This window comes from Tachysurus fulvidraco, chromosome 1, assembly GCF_022655615.1.
Source record: "Tachysurus fulvidraco isolate hzauxx_2018 chromosome 1, HZAU_PFXX_2.0, whole genome shotgun sequence".
NCBI classification, from domain to species: Eukaryota; Metazoa; Chordata; class Actinopteri; order Siluriformes; family Bagridae; genus Tachysurus; species Tachysurus fulvidraco.
Genome location: NC_062518.1, coordinates 45,610,880 through 45,628,459, shown reverse-complemented (window position 1 = coordinate 45,628,459; position 17,580 = coordinate 45,610,880). Strand labels below are relative to the sequence as shown.

The 17,580-nt window shown below is 40.3% G+C and overlaps 3 protein-coding genes across 3 annotated transcripts in view; 2 read left to right on the top strand and 1 right to left on the bottom strand.

The window, feature by feature from the left end:
• The window catches only part of LOC113643290 (low affinity immunoglobulin gamma Fc region receptor III-like), a 546,637-nt gene that overhangs the window by 343,422 nt on the left and 185,635 nt on the right, over positions 1-17,580 (top strand). The gene's annotated exons all lie outside the window — the stretch shown is intronic.
• The window catches only part of LOC113633966 (obscurin-like), a 580,831-nt gene that overhangs the window by 464,732 nt on the left and 98,519 nt on the right, over positions 1-17,580 (bottom strand). The window lies entirely within an intron of this gene.
• Positions 9,280-14,651, top strand: LOC125138523 (fibroblast growth factor receptor-like 1). The gene is made up of 3 exons (XM_047799986.1): positions 9,280-9,617; positions 12,729-12,764; positions 14,100-14,651. The coding sequence occupies exons 1-3, from the start codon at positions 9,587-9,589 to the stop codon at positions 14,456-14,458; spliced, it is 426 nt and encodes a 141-aa protein (XP_047655942.1). The 5' UTR covers positions 9,280-9,586; the 3' UTR covers positions 14,459-14,651.

Sequence of the window (17,580 nt, the reverse complement as noted above, 5' to 3'; positions counted from 1 at the left end):
CATCAATTCACCACTGCGATATTGCTGTCTTTTCATTGTCACTCTTGTCCCCTGCTAGAACATTAGAATTTATCACATGGGATTAATAAGATGTTTCTTTAAAGCATATAACTTGATCCTAAAACTATTATTCGGTGTAGAGGATCTCTTTGCAGTTAAGTTCAGTAGTAAATGGAGAATTAATACATGTGAAATAAACTTTTCTTGAGTTGTCCCAAGCTTGATTCCCATCTCTTCTTTCCACCCCACTCTGGTGCCAAACCCAGGGAATTGATGATGTTACTCTCCAATGGAGTTTCTGCCACTCTCTTACACCAGGCCCTCCTTAAGTGCTTCCATCTCTCTCTCTCTCTCTCTCTCTCTCTCTCTCTCTCTCTCTCTCTCTCTCTCTCTCTCTCTCTCTCTCTCTCTCTCTCTCTCTCTCTCTCTCTCTCTCTCTGCACCGGGAGCATGGACTAATTCCACCTAAAGAATTGCCCCCTCAAACATGTTCTCGCCTCCACCTTTTCGCCTAAATTTTATAGAGAGACGACATAGAACCACATCCATCCCTACCATCTACACAAGCATAAAAATTAGGTTGTTGGGATGAGCTAAAGTCCAGGCACAATATGGGAATAATCGAAGAGTCTCACAGTCACTGGTCTAGCCTGATGAAGGATGCGAAGATCAGTCATAACCTGGCACTACAGTCGTTTAAGTTAGAGGTGGTCCACAGCCTGGGGGTGCAGATGGCTGTTGCGGATTTCCTCTCTCAGCAAGTGGAGGGAAGTCAGTGCCAGGCCAGACAGTTCCCCGGCCAGAGAAGATTGTTCTCCTAGCCCCATCTCTCCAGGTTTTTAGTCTCCTGTAGGTAGGCTGTCTCGTTGTTGTTGGAAATCAGACCCACCACAACAATCATCAGACTTTTATTTCATAGTTGCACAAATGAGCAAGTAAAGAATAACAAATAGACAGTGAAAAATTAATGTACATTTAGATATTTTGACTATTTTCAACAATTACTCAGTGTATTAATTTTCTATATAAATCCTAATAAAGTGAAGCATTAAAGGTTTTACAATGTCATATGAATGAAATTATACGGTACAAATATGTTAAACAATATATTGAGTGTGAATGTGTTCACTTATTTAAAATGTAGTTGTTGTAACAGTTTATATGTGATTGTCCAATATGACGTGTCTCCTGAGGTCATTAACTGAGACTCCAGGTCACTTGTGTTAAGTCAAGTATATTTTATTGTCACTTGAACCACATACAGCTGGTACAGTACACAGTAAAATGAAACAAGGTTCCTCCAGGACCATGGTGCTACATAAAACAGTAGGAGACAATACAGAACTAAATTCACTACACATGTAACGAGTTATAAATGTAATACATTATTTTTTTTTTCACAAAAATCAGTATTATATTACTGTATTATTTTCATTTTCTTTCTTTGGGTATTAAGTATTCATTTTAGTGTTTGCTGTTGGGAGACTTTTGTTTTGACACTCTCAGTGTTACGCGGACGGCACTTTCCATTGAGCATGCGCACCTCTTCAGTCTGTATTGCATGTGCCGGAGAGAGGTAGGCGTTTGTGTGAGCTCGATAATTAAGTTTATTAAGTGTAGAAATTGATTTAATTTCACTTTGTAAACAGTTGTGAGATTGAGACATTGTTTTATGTACAAGTGGATGTCGAGTGTGAGAATTTATCGTGAGGGCTGTTTGTATGCAGTGTCAACGTGGTTGTTAGCCAGCTAACATGTGTTGTGTTATACAGGGATACATTGTCACAAGGTGCCCACGAGTCATTAATTTTCTTTATCGACATTAATCCACAGGAGTGTTAATGGGTGGCCAAGGCTGTTAATAAACCTTCTCTGGTGAACTGAGTGAAAGCATCTTGAGCGTCGGATATTTGATTAATTAATATTTATTAATTTATTAATTAATATAGGTCTCTCTGACCTATCAACAAGGCTGGTTTGAGTGTTTACGAAAAAAGTTACATGCGTACATTTAGGTTTCACTTTTAAAGGTTTTCATTTATAATTGAGTATGTGTAAAGATGTGTGTTTCATAAATCTAAATCTTTAAAAGCTCTTTTCTTGAAGGAAAGCCAGTGGAAAGACTGCCGGTGAGTCCTTTCTACCTGGCTCAGATCGCAGATTAAAGATCCTAATTATTGCCCCTTTCATTTGCATAATTACCCTGTTTTCTTTCCACTCTGTATAAAGATTGAAAATTGTAGTGGACTGGCTGCAAGTCAGTGAAAGTCAGCCTTAATGATAAATCTTTCCTCAGCCCTCACACACACGCACAAAAAACACAGCCAACTGTGTGCAGAAATGAGAGTTTTTGCCCCTAAATCATATGGAATTACAGTGTTGGTGCCTGTGTGCACAAAAAGCCCAGAGGAAGCAGACCTGTCTGTTGGTTTTTCTTTTTTTTTTTTTATTAAACCAACCAAGCAATTTAATTCTTTTGTTCACGAGAGTTCTACTTCATTGATTAACAAAAGCAGGGATATAATTTTTTTTCAGCCGTTCTGAAAAGCCTGAAATGTCAAGCCTTTTAAAGCAGATTATTCCGGCTGTGTGCAGTGAATGCAGCCCGAGTAACCTTTTGTCTACAACTAAATATTCTGCCAAAATATAAATATTAATTATTAATATTAAATATCACCACCAAAAACATAGGTGTGTGTTAAAATACCTGTGTAGATGTAACAGAAAAATGGGTGTCACGATATATGTGACGAGACACACAATGCGAGTATGTGAACTATAAAATAGAGAATTAGCAACCTAGCTTAACAAAACCCAAAAAGGTCACACAAAATACTCAACACACACCTATAAGGAAGAAGTAAATCATTGTTGGATGTATTGAACAATCCATCTCTTACTAGACAGAATTAAAACTATACAGCAGATACCACTAGAGGGAGTCAAAAGCATTTTAGTTTCACTTTACAATCACTTTTCAATCACTCTGTACCACAGAGTACATCATCCTGATATGATCTGAAACAATTTGGTTAACTAACAATTGGGACTTTATATTTTATAACGGACTTTAAAAAAGAACAGTGTAACGAATTGGCTTATTCCATTTTACTTGTTCTTTATGTACCCCATTTTTATATGTAATGGGATTAAAATAAAAATTGTAATAATTAAAACAATAAACATTTATACTCATACTGTGAATTATTTTGTAGCCTGTTCATTTATTGTTCATGGTAAGTTGTTCAGTCACTTCTGCTAATGTTACAGTTGTGAGGATTTTCTTATTCTGTGACAGATTTTATAAGGATGTGAGCCACTGAGCTTTTTCAGACAGCTATATATAGTAACACCACTTGGACAAACACTCTAGTAATGATGACATTTTTGCATAGAATGATATTATCTGGTTGCATTTTTTTTCACTGAAAGTTGAATAATTGGCAAAATATGAAACAATTTGTCCAGATATTTGGACCGTAGACAGTAACAGCCATATGAACATTATACTATGACATTAAGCCATAACCTGAAAGATCAGAACTGCTTTGGTGGCACAAGAGGGACACAGTATTATGAAATTATTTTTAATGTTCTCTCTCTCTCTCACTCTCTCTCTAAAATGGCCATTACTAACGGGCAACCCGACTCCCGCATGAAGAAATTCCCACTCGGCTGTAAGTCCCCACTAATTAAGCACTTGGAGATTTCAGGAGATTGGCTTTTATGGTTTTAAATGAGAGTCAGAATGAACTAAATGCGTTCTTTAAGTTCAGGATTGAGAACTTTGACTACAACATTTTCGTTTCCACTGACACAGACATAAAATGTTTTAAATGTGGTCAGAGAGGGCATCGTGTCTGCGCCCGTCCTGAGAGAAAGAGTGACCCCAGTGTCTCCAAGCGACGGGGGCAGAACGCAGCTGAGCCTGCTGGAGCCGTTCCCCCTGCGGCTACAGCTCAGCCTGCAGCTGAAAGCACTGCAACTGTTGCTGCACCAGGGCCTAGGGAGAGTGAGCCCCAAGCTCAGACCGCAGACCAGAGCTCCACTGGTGACATACCCACCCCAGGATTGCCCCGCTTGGCCGAACAGGACCGGGAGAAGCCCTGCTCGGCTAAACCAAACCGGGAGAAACCCTGCTCAGCTAAACTGGACCGGAGGAAGCCCTGCTCAGCTGAACCGGGTCGGGAGAAGCCCTGCTCGGCTGAACTGGGCCAAGAGCTGTCGCCCGAAGACACCGGTCACTACACAAGTGCAAGGGAATTGGGGGGACGTGGAGATGGAAGATGAGCCCCTGTTCAAAGTTCCAACAAAGAGAAAGAAACGAGGTAAGGGACAAGGAAAAAGTGAATGCTTTTTATCTTTGTTTACGCTCCCACCGGTGCAGTGGAATGAGGTTTTTACAAAAACTCAATGTTGTTTTAATCTGTAGCACTGCAGAGTTTTTAGTTTTAAGGGGTGATTTTAATTGTACGGCAGAACATATAGACAGAAATCATGCAGAATCGCATGTACCTTCCCATAAGCGCCACTGGGACATGGTAGAGGCCCACCATCTAGGAATTTAAATCTATGGAGGAATTTAAACAAGAAACAGAGACCATACACGTGGGCCCACTGCATAGACAACACGTTCTCCCTTGCGAGATTAGATCGATTTTATGGTTTTAAGCATCAGATTTTTTTTTTTTTTACAAAGTTTTTTATTTTTTCAGTAGGCATCATAGATCACCGCATGGTTCAGTGCACCATTGCTAAAAAGAATGTAAAACCTACGAGTGCTTACTGGCATTTTAACACTGCTATTTTAGAAGATGCTGATTTTAGAGAGTCTTTTTATGGAATTGTTTTTATGGATTTTTTTTTATGGGATTTTTTTAAACTCCCTACAGCAGTGGTGGGATGTGACAAAAGCACACAAGATGGGATTCTGTCAACACTACACTCTCAATGTCACAAGAGACATTGCCAGATCTCTAAAAGCTCTGGAGTTAGAAATAGTGGAACTTCAGCATTGAAGGAGGACACAGTTATTAACCCTCTGGGGTCTAAGGGTATTTTTTGCACCTGGAGAAGTTGTCATACCCTGATATTTGTGCTTTTTTCAGTTGCTTATGAAGATATAAATGGCTAAAGTCTAATAATCACTGTAATCAGCACAAACTGGACTACAATACTATGTGTGTCACGGACTGACACAGGCGAATGCGGATCCATATGCAGTTACTCCTTTTAATTGACAAAAACAGGAAACAAGTAACAAGTGAACAAGCAGGCAAAACAGATCAGAACACTGAGTAGGACAGGGAACAGGAACATAAACAGACAACATACTACATACTAAACACTAAACAATGACTCACAACCGGGAAGTGAACAAAACAGAGTACATATAGTAAACGAGAACCAATCACAGCACGGAGACAGACAAGGACTAGTGCCGGAGGTTGAGCCAGTGACCAGAGCAGGACCGGAGACCAGGGTGGTGCCGGAGGTTGAGCCAGAGACCAGAGCAGGACCGGAGACCAGGGTGGTGCCGGAGGTTGAGCCAGAGACCAGGGCAGGACCAGAGACCAGGGTGGTGCCACAGGCAGAGTCAGAGACCAGAGCAGGACTGGAGACCTGGGTGGTGCTGCAGGCCGAGCCAGGGACCATAACGGAGTTGGCGGCCAGGGTGGTGCTCTGAGCCTGTAAACAGGGACAGGAGGTAGAAGGGCAGGCAAATCCAGCGAAACGAAACACAGGACAGATAAAATAGGAACATTAATAGGTTCAGGCCAGGCAGAGAGTTCAGGGAGTTTTAATTGTCACCATGTCGACTGCGCTCTCCAACTCAGTCATTTCGGTCGACCCGACCGGCTGGTTGCGTCGACCCGGCCGGTTCCGTCGACCCGGTCGGCCCATCTGGTTCCGTCGACCCGGTCGGTTCGGCAGGTTCCCTCGACCCGGTCGGTTCGGCAGGTTCCGTCGGTTCCGGCTGGTTCTGGCGACCCGGCTGGTCAGCTGGCGGCTTAGGGACACCGGCCGCCCGAGCTGACCTCATCGGGGTATCCGCCAGTTTGGAGACCAGCCCGTTAGCACGGGCCTCAGCCGAGCTTGCCGGTACGGTCGCCATGAGAATTGACTCGGTCACAGGTGTGCACGGGACTGGGCTGGACGGAGGCACTGTAGGGCATTCGGGCGTCCGTGGCTGGTTCCGCTCTGTAGCCCACGGATCCCGATGCTTGCTGCCCCCCCCCCAAAAAAAATATTTACGGCTGGCTTCCGTCTCTACACTGCTCAAGGTTAGCGTGGACCCGCCCAGGAGCAACGCCAAGTTGACGAACTCCGAGAATGATTTTATCTCTCGGGTAGACGGCATCAAGAATTGCAGGATGTCCTTTAGTCCGTGCTTAAAAATGTCCTTGAGAGCCTTCTCGTCAAAGTTCACCTGATTGCACAGGAACAAAGACATAAACAGACAGCATACTACATACTAAACACTAAACAACAACTCACAACCGGGAAGTGAACAAAACAGAGTACATATAGTGAACGAGAATCAATCACAAGACGGAGACAGACAAGGTCTAAGACAAAACACCTGGGGAAGAGATTGAATGCAATTAAATGTCTGTGGTAACAAATAGGTGTGGCGGGGTCAACAATTAACATCAGGGAATGACAGCAGACAGACACAAGGGAAAACACGGACAGACTCGTTACAATGTGAGCAGCATGTATATACATGATTGTGTTTTTGAGAAAACAATGTTTATGCGTGGTTAGTGAAAAATGAAAGATTATAAACCACTTGAATAAGGCCATAAAACACATACAGAACATTGATTCACAGGACTTTTGAGAACAAGCCAGAAAAACTGTACCTCTCTTTACTTGCATACAGATTACACAAAAAGACAATATTTGCTTTTGATTTTAATTACCTCATTTAAAAGTAGACATTTCAGGTTTTCATTAGACATATGCATCATGTTCGTGTGATAAGTATTGGCGGAGTTTTCAGTTCATGTTTGTAACGTGTTTCAGGAAGATGGTCAAGGAGACAGAAATGTCTGTATGTGTATGATTATGAATGACAGAGTATTTTAAGTGGATTTCACTTTGAAGAGGAAAAAATGCGCTAAGGATGCACCGGCGCGCCTTTGGACCCCAGAGGGTTAAAGCCCTCAAAAACAAAAAGAAAAAAAATGAACTATTAGACACTGCAGCACAAGGGGCGCTGGTCCACTCATGCTTTAAAAGTGTTACTGAGATGGATGCTCCTTCTAAGTTCTTCTTCGGTTTAGAACAAAGGAATGGACAGAAACGATTTATGTATGCTGTGCAAACAGAATCAGGGGATCTCATGCTAGGGCCCTCTGAAATTCGCAAGCAGACAATTAGCTTCTATTCAAAGCTGTATAGCAGTGAGCGATCAGGGGCGCAGGTAGTGGAAGAGAGTTTCCTCAAGGACCTGCCAAAGCTCTCAGAGTCAGTGCCATGTGAAATTGACAGGGAGCTGACACTGGCTGAGCTTCGGAGGCTCTCCAAGGCATGGAGAACGGGTGGGCGCCAGGTACAGATGGTCTCCCTGTAGAATTCTACAAAGCGTTCTGGGCAGTAATAGAGCAGGATGTGCTGGAGGTCATACAGGATAGTGTGAGAGGTTGTTAGCTCCCGTCAAGATGCAGGAGAGCCGTCCTGACCCTGTGCCTAAAAAAGCTGCTGTCAAAAGCATTAGCATCGAGACTGACGAAGGTGATGGAGCAGATCATTCACCAGGACCAGACGTACTGTGTGCCGGCAGGTTGAATTTTGACAATATATACAGTATCTAATTTGTGACACCTTGGACATCTCAAGGCTATTGGACTTAAAGACAGGTCTGATTTTCCTAGACCAGGAAAACGGCTTTTGCCCGGGTTGAGCACGAATACTTGTGGAAGGTGCTGGAAAGCTTTGGGTTCAACCCTGGTTTCATAACCATGGTCAAGGTGTTGTACAGGGAAATTGAGAGTGTACTGAAGGTCAACGGTGGTTTATGTGCTCCTCTTAGAGTGTACAGAGGGATCAGTCAGGGCTGTTCCCTCTCGGGTATGTTGTACTCTCTGGAGATTGAACCTCTTTAAAACAAGTTAAGGAGTCATCTCTTTGGTTTTAATACTCCACATTTTATTGCCTCCATGTGCTTGTCAGCTTATGCAGATGACTTGGTAGTCATGATAACCACACACAACGATGCAAAGTTTTTAAATGCCACTTTAAAGGACTTTCAGATTCGATCTTCTGCCAAGGTCAACTGGGTTAAAAGTGAAGCCATTTTAGTTGGGGAGTGGGGAGGTGGGACACCTTCACTGCCAGAAGGCTTAGCGTGGAAATGATGTGGTTTTAAATACTTGGGTGGCTACCTGGGGAGCAATGAGTTTTAACATAAAAACTGGGAAGGTTCTGTAGAGCATGTGAAAGGCAGATGGTGCAAGTGGAAACGGTTGGTCCCAAAAATGTCCTACATGTGGCGAATGCTGGTCATCTACAACCTCGCCACATCGTCCCTCTGGCACAAGCAAGCCTGCATTGATCCTCCACCAAACCTGCTAGCAAGCATCCTGCTGGTGGATTTCTTCTGGGACAACCTACACTGGATTCCTCAGTGTTTCCGGGGTGAAGGGGAGATGGACTTTAGGTCAGTGATGGGGAAGCTGCTCTACAGAGCCTGTGTTAAAGTTTTAAATAAGAAAAAGCTGAGTGGGAGGCTAGACACCCCATGGAGAAGTATTTTGGGTTTTAATTCTGATATTAAACCGGAGTGGAGGGCACTGTACAAACTACCATTGCCAAAAAGAGCTGAAGATCTACAGTGGAGGATTTTACATGGTATTATCTCTGTGAACTCATAGTTATTACTCAGAATTAACAACAGTATTTCTGTTTTAAACCCTGATATTGCACATGACTGTCCTTTTTGTTCACAGAGAGAAACGCTTTTCTTGTGTTTATTCACTGCTCCAGGTTACAGTCTGTTTTATGGATCATTTTAAGGTTGTTTTAAGTTGATTTTAATGTTCAGTGTTTTATTTTTGGTTTTAAATACGTTAGGAAACACAGGTTCAGGTGCCAACTGGTTAACTTTATCCTCGGCCAAGCGAAGATGGCAATATACCTGAGCCGGAAAAAACAGATTGCACAGAACACTGACTGTGAGGCCAAACAAATATTAAAAAGGCTGATAAAATCAAGAATTTTAATTGATTTTATTTTTTGCAGACGTGTGAATGATGTGTATGTGTTTAAATGTGTGTGGTGTTGGGAGAATGCTTTGTGCTCTGTTGAGGAAGGAGAAAGAAACTTTGCACCAGAATTAAACTAACTCATGTTTTACTCAGTTATGAAACCATCTTATTTATTCATTCATTCATTCGTTTGTTTGTTTGTGTTTGTTTGTTTATTTATTCATTCGCCATGTATTTTTATATGATATGTGACTTGTGTAAATAAAGTGTTGTAAAAGGTTTTTTAAAAAAAAGCCCCCCCTCACTGTGAGGATGTGGTAAAGCTTTAACACACACCTCTGCTCTGTCAGTCAGTCAGCCATTAGAAGGACAAGATGGGGCTCGGTCCACTGCCTGTGATGCTCTGTGAGTAAATGTTTGTGTATCTTTGTGTCTTCATTAGAGTGAGTGGTGGGGTATAAAATTGTTCATCTGCAGTCTGAATATCCTGAGTGATGAGCTTATTGTGTGATTAGGACATTGATATGGTAAAGGCAGAGGTGGCAAAATTACACACATCCTTTACTCAAGTAGAAGTACAGATACTCATTTTTTAAAAGACTCCAGTAAAAGTTGAAGTAGTAACTACACTCTTTTACTCAAGTTAAAGTAAAGAAGTATTGGCTCTGACATGTACTTAAGTAAAAAGTCGTCGTTACTACTACCTGTTTAGTGTCATGCTGGTAACTGGACGTCATGTTATATATATATACAAGTGTTTTTTGGGTTGACACAATTCGCAACGCATTCGCCAGGAATCCTTTTTGACGCCGATTATTTCAAACATCTCCCTCATATATGGCCATGTGTGGTCAGGAATGTCCTCGTTGTTAGTTATTTTAACATCGGTGACTCCCTCTGAATTAACATTAGCCATTCCTTTTGTAGGCGTGCTGCTCATTGTTAGCTCCGCTATCCTTAGTCTATGTCTGATAGCCAGTAAATAATACAGTACAACAGTCACATGGTGAAAAAGCCACACATTGATAGGATGATAGGCAGGAAACAGCGCTCAATGAGAAGAAATAATACTAAAAGTAACGAATCCATTTTGAAAATGTAAGAAGTAAAAAGTACAGATATTTGTGTAAAAATGTAATGAGTAAAAGTAAAAAGTTGTCTGAAAAATACATAGTGGAGTAAAGTACTGATACCAGAAAAATGTATTTAAGTACAGTAACAAAGTATTTTTACTCCGTTACTTCCCTCCTCTGGGTAAAGGACACCATCATGATTCTCTAACTACTTGAACAATCTCTGCTTGAACATCCTTAAGTCACGACATTTCCTGTCTTATCTGCATGGTGGTTGTTTCCTGTCCACAAAAGCAGCACTCTACAGATGCACATTTCCTGTTGCTGATTTCAGTGTAAATCCTCCTTAGAGATTCAGATATAGCCTGTGGAGGCCACCAAACTATATTAAACTCATGGTCTTATTCTTGGTACAGGTTTTTGAGCACTGTGCTTTGTTAAAACCTCTAGCAGTCTGGACACACTTCTCTGTTCTCTCTAACCACACTGCTGAAAATGTCATGCATGAAAATCATTCAAAAATACAATTGAGATACAGTATATCCTCACTGCATGAAAAATTGCATGCCTTGTTAAAATGATCCAGCTGGATAAAATAAAAGGAAAAGCAGGTGAAGAAAAGTGAGTGATTATTTCCCCGACCTTGACAACTTTGTCTTTTCTGTGATGCGGGCACAAAAAGTGAGCAGTTATAAAGAACTCTCAACAGAAATTTTTGTGTTACACAAGGGATAGTAAAATAAACATGCTATTCTTTACTTCCTTCTTCACTGTTTCTTCCTCTCTCTACATTTTTTAACTCGAATGTGAGCAACAGGTTTCCAAATAGAGCTGTTGTTCCTACACCTACTTCTGTCTTCAGAGCTGATTATATGTTGGCAAATGAGACATGGATGGAGCATAAAGATACACGAGAAATTTAGATGCACAAACTGAGGGAGAAAAATGGATATACAGTATTATTTGTACCTCTAGATATACATTTATATGGACATCTACTCTACACTCAGAGGAACGGTGTGAAGTGAATCTTCTACAGGGCCTCCTGTTCTAAACTTGGAGAAGAGGGACTCTTTGGACATGGAACACGTCACTGATGATGTGACTGCTGTTGTCATGGTGCCTTCAATCCAGGTCAAACAACAGGAACAGATAGTCTTCCCACTGGACTCTACAAGAACTTCTGGACTGTCACTGGAGGTGATTACTTCTGTAATCCTTCATGAATGCATCAGTTAAGGACATCTTTCTAGGAGTTGATCAGCATACAGTTTTAACTCATTCTCCCAGAGCAGGGTGTTGCAACACCCTTAAAGATCTGGAGACTAAGCAGCGAGTTTGGAGACTCGGCACTGGAGACTTTTGTTCTGTATACAAATGCCTTCCAAAATGCTTAGCTAAAGGATAAATTACATTGTGGCTAGTGTGATCACAGTTTTGATCTAGATGTATGAAACACACTCAGACTCAGAGGTGGTGGTAAAAGCAAAGAAGTAAAGACAGAATATTATTTTGCTGCAGCAAAAGGCATCGTCCTTACAGTGCAACGTCTACAGTGAAGAGGCAAATTCTAGTGTTTCAGCTCTCCATTTTGTACCCTGTGTGTGTGTGTGTGTGTGTGTGTGTGTGTGTGTGTGTGTGTGTGTGTGTGTGTGTGTGTGTTTTCATGCATCCTCCGTGGTTACTGAAGTTGTATGCCTTTGAATTATCACCTCAACAAGGCCGCATTCCAGTATCAGTACTTATCTATCACATGCACACAAACTCCCCTAAAGTTCCCATCCTTCTAGCACATACAATGTTAACATTTGGAACAAGGGCTTCTTGTCCTTTCTCCCTAGTCTGACACACAGAATACAGTAAAATCACATAACATTATATACAAACACATAACTGTTGTATAAAAACACTCATGATATTTAATATTTTCACTACACTAGTTATGACACTGGGGCTACACTACCAAGCAGTAGTGTTTGATTTCCACGTCCTGCAGGCTGCCACTTCTGGGCCCCTGAGCAAGGCCCTTAACCCTCAATTGCTCAGTAGTTTAAAATGAGATAAAATGTAAGTCGCTCTGGATATAAGTACATCTGCTAAATGCTGGAAATGTAAACAGTTAGTTTTTTGTATGGATCTTCTGAATTGCTACACTATGATGATCTCTCTCTCTCTCTCTCTCTCTCTCTCTCTCTCTCTCTGTCACTTTCTCTCGCTTTCTTTTCAAGAATATTACTTCATGAGCAGAATAGTGACATTTACCTGGATCATGTCTATTTATTATTTAAGAGGTTAAAATGTATTTCTTACAGGATGGTAAGAATTAAGTTTCCTGAGTGAGATTTAATCTTGTGTGTTTTGTGTGTCAAAAATGTGCTGTGTTCATTAATAGATTGGACATTTTCCATATTTATGTCATGTTCTGTTTCTGTTCCCTTTTTAGTGCTGATTTCACTCATACCAGTGGTACAGGCTCAAGGTGAGTTATATATAGTTTTTCTTTATATTGTCTCCTTATTTAATTTGTTTTAGTGCTAAGAAGGTTGTGTATAATTAGTTAATTTGTTCCCTGTTTATTTACTAATCATTTGGGAAGTCGTGGCCTTGGGAAGTCGTGGCCTAATGGTTAGAGAGTCTGACTCGTAACCCAAAGGTTGTGGGTTCGAGTCTCGGGCAGGCCACGACTGAGGTGCCCTTGAGCAAGGCACCGAACCCCCCAACTGCTCCCTGGGCGCCGCAGCATAAATGGCTGCCCACTGCTCTGGGTGTGTGTTCACGGTGTGTGTGTGTTCACTGCTGTGTGTGTGCACTTTGGATGGGTTAAATGCAGAGAACAAATTCTGATTATGGGTCACCGTACTTAGCCGTATGTCACGTCACCATGTAGTTTTTTAGATCTAACCAAAGGAGGCTACAAAATCAGATTTGAATAAACAATTTTGTACACAAATAGTTTTATGCTGCTTAAATTTCTTAACATATTAAATATAAAACAGCACAAGTTTAACCCTCCTGTAATCTTCCCTGCTTTTCTGTGCAATTTAGGAGCACCGAGTCAAACTGACCTGGTCTGATTTCACTGCTTATAACAAATGAGCCGTAAAATGTTTCCAACATATTAACATATATTTTGCACACATTTTTGTAATATTTGGTATAATAAACCTCATTTATATACAAAAAATAAAGTAAAGTAATAAAGCAGAAATTATGAACTATTTTCACTATATTTATGATCAGAGGCACATAATTTGATGAAATATTACAGACTAAACACTGTGTGTGTGTGTGTGTGTGTGCGTGTGCGTGTGTGTGTAGCTTATTGGTAGATCAGGTGTTGCCCTCTGCTGGGCAAAGGCATATCACAAGTGTGAAATATTTACTAATGTGTAGCTTTTTTTTTAATGGAGGCCCAATGAAATGCAATGTCCAATGTTTGTCTGTGTTTGTGTGGTGTGTAAGTGTGTGTTTGGGTGCATTTGTTTGTGGACACAGGTGTAATAAAATATTTTTATGAACACATAATTCAGTAAAAATAGATATAATTAATTTTACTTTCAAAGTGCATCATTTGGAACAATCCATGTCATTTTCAGGCAAGTATATGGAAGAAAACAAAAGAGAACAACAGATATAACTAGTGCTAAATAAAATGCTCCATGATGCCCCTGATTACTTAATATTAAGCAGGTTACACATATCAGTATCAACAAGTAACAAAAACATGAACTCATACTCACTCTAAAAATGATATTAGTAGTGTAGACTTGGAATGACTTTATGTAAGGTTTATTAACAACAGAATGTTTTATAGGGAGTCCTAAAGCTGTGGTGTCCATAAAGCCTGATACACATGTGTTCACTGGAGAGACTGTTACTCTCAGATGTGACATACAGGGAGGAGGAGACACTCAGTGGACTTACAGCTGGAATAAAGATAATAAACTCTATTCAAATGGAAATAAGAGAGATTTCATAGACAACAAAATGCAAATGTTAGAAATCTGGTATGTTGAAGACTCTGACAGTGGAACCTACACCTGCAGAGGACATGGGGGATACAATCAGAGCTCAGTGATCAGTGATGATGTTACACTGACTGCATCAGGTGAGTCTGTGTGTTTTTATTTCTTATTTAATATCTTCACATTATTTTTAGGGTTCAGATTTTGAGTTGTCAGAAACTGAGTCCCTGTTTAATTAATATTGACTTTTACTTCCTTGTCTAGTAAACACCAATTTATAAGTAATTAGAATTAGAAGGTTTTATCTGTGAATTCTGTAATTGAGAGATTTTTATCATCATCATCCACATCAGTCTCTGTCTCATCACAGAAATCCCTCACAATGTTTAAACACAAGCCTCATTATCTTCTCTTCACTTGACTGTTCACATTAACACCTCTGGGGTAATAACCCATGATTTACTTTTGTTCTGTTGGATGTATTTCATGTCATTAATGTATTTTAAGACATTTAAATATGTAATAACTTTGTCTGCTGTCGACTCTATAAAATGTGTGAACACTGATTTAATGATGATGTGATACACAGGAACATCCCAGACATTTTGACCACTGCTATCTGATTACAAACTGAATTAATTATAATTATATCTAAAATATACTGAATATCAGCCGTGTAAGAAAACATACAACTGTAACATCTTGTATTAAATGTTAAATATAAATGTTAGTTTTAGACACAAAGCATCTGTTAGACACAGTGAATCTACTGCTTATGTTGTAAAGTGTAAAGCAGCTCTGACACCTTCATCATTTCACACCAACAGTAAAACCCAAACCGACTGTGAGAGTGAATCCTCAGAGCTCCGTCTACACTGGAGACACCGTCACTCTGAGCTGTGACCTGCAGCAGGGGACTGGATGGGAGTTTTACTGGTACAAAAATAATAATCGGCGGTTACAGAATCTGCACAGTGAGCAAGTGAACACACTTAATGTGACAGTCGATAATGCAGGAGAAACAGAGTACAAGTGTGGAGCATACAGGATAAACTACAGGACAATCATCTACTTCACAGAGCTCAGTGATCCTGTCAAGATTACAGTGAGAGGTATGTCATGATTTTTTCCTCTTTTCATCACAGGTTTGTTAGAAGGCGTAAACATTATTGCTTAATTATTTTATTACTCTTGATATTCCAGAATATTCAGAATAATCTCGAAATACATATGGTACAACCTAGGTGGCGCTAGACCGGTTTTTCCCTTACCTTTAGACACGTCTCTTTCTTCACTGGGGTAATATATTCCAAAACAAATATTCCACAAAAACCCACACAGGTCCAAGGAATTGAAATCTGTAAGCCTTTTAATCCAAAACGCTTTGGTCGCGCCGCAAATATTCCGTTTGTGTTCTGAAAACTGGAAACAGAAGTGCGCCATCATCTCGTTTTGCCGCTCTAACTTCTCATTGGGGTATTCAAAAATTTATGTCATATTTATAGCCCAGGTCCTAACGAATCAAATAAGCCCTCATTTGAGCCAATCGGTGCTTGTATTGCAGAGATAGACGGCTGGGAAGCCAATGATGTCATGACATCATTTTTGGGAACCCGCCTTTGACTGACAATTACTCCTTCCAATAGCAATGAAATGGGCTGGGACCTCTACAGCTCTTTAGCCAATAAGGAGACTATTCCAACGATATGCGACATGCCGTGTGTTCTCTGGCAGTGTCTGCGTGAAAAAGCTGCGCAGAAGAATTCTTGCGTAATCCCTGACCTTTTGTCCCTCTCACAGCTCAGGGTGTCAAGTTACAGGCCTGTTTTCACACCAGAGTGATAGAGAGAGAGTCTCTGCTTGTTTATGGCCTTTCAGACTGAGAAAGTTTTTTTTTCTTTCTTTCTTTCTTTCTTTATTTATTTATTTATTTATTTAAGTTACCATAAGTTTTATTATATGTGACTTGTGTGAATAAAGTGTTGAAAAAGGGGAAAAAAGTCTCTCTCTCTCTCTCTCTCTCTCTCTCTCTCTCTCTCTCTCTCACACACACACACACACACTCTCTCTCTCTCTCTCTCTCTCTCTCTCTCTCTCTCACACACACACTCTCTCACTCTCTCTCTCTCTTTCTGTGAGAACACAGGAAGTGGTAAAGATGTAAATCTTTAACACATACCTCTTCTCTGTCAGTCAATCAGTCATAAGAGGGACAGGATGGAGCTCAGTCCACTGCCTGTGATGCTCTGTGAGTAAATGTGTGTGTCTCTTTGTGTCTTCATTAGAGTGAGTGGTGGGGTATTAAGTTGTTCATCTGAAGTCTGAATGTCCTGAGAGATGAGCTTATTGTGTGATTAGGACATTGTGTGTACTTCATCATGACTGTTCAGGTGGATCAGTGTCTCCATATCTGTTATGAGAAGGGTTTAGTTTGATGTGTAAATACTCTCAGTAACTATGATAGTTCAACAGGTAAGAGTACAAGTAGGGCAAGTTTAAAACACAGGGTTTAAATCCTCTAATGGTAGTTAGTCTGTATTGTTGGAATCTGTACCTGATGGTTGTCTTCTGGTGGTGTTTCCTGTATACACAAATGTTTAAAAAAAATGTAAGTAAATGCCTCAGAACCTACATTTCTTTTTTGCTACTATTATGGTCTGTGCAGAGGAACATGTTCACTCAAATACACTTTAGTACCAAAGTAATGCATAGCACATTTAATAAAAATAAATACAAATCATTATTTTATAATTATCAATAATTATTATAATGTAAAAATTAAGAGTAATTGTGCAGAAACAAACACTTCTCATTAGTCATGTACACACACAGAGCAGTGACACTGTTAGAGGCCTGGTAGCAGGTCATAGTTTGTTGGTGCAAATTTAGATGTGAAGAAGCGGATGTGTGAAAAAAAGGTGTGTGTGTGTGTGGGGGGGGGGGGGTGAAGAGGGACGTGTAAAATCAATAACTTATAATGTGGGTAAATTTAAATAACATCACTGATTTATTTTAAACTAAAAGGTGTCCAAACTGATAAAGAGAAAATATAACCTACAGTAACATTTCTGTTATTATTATGGTCTGTACTGTGAAGCATCTCAGTGCAATAAGTTTATTCTAATACACACTATCACCAAACTATTGTCTAGTATCATTTACTTATTTGTGTCAAATCTATCATAGAATTCTACAGAAATAAACACTTCTCATTAACCTTGTACACTGACACACACAGGGAAAAGACAGTTTTAGACAACTGAGAACACAGACAAGTGCACAGTTGTGGTTTATCTTCTTTCATTTTTTAAATCAGTGTTGTGAGTTCAG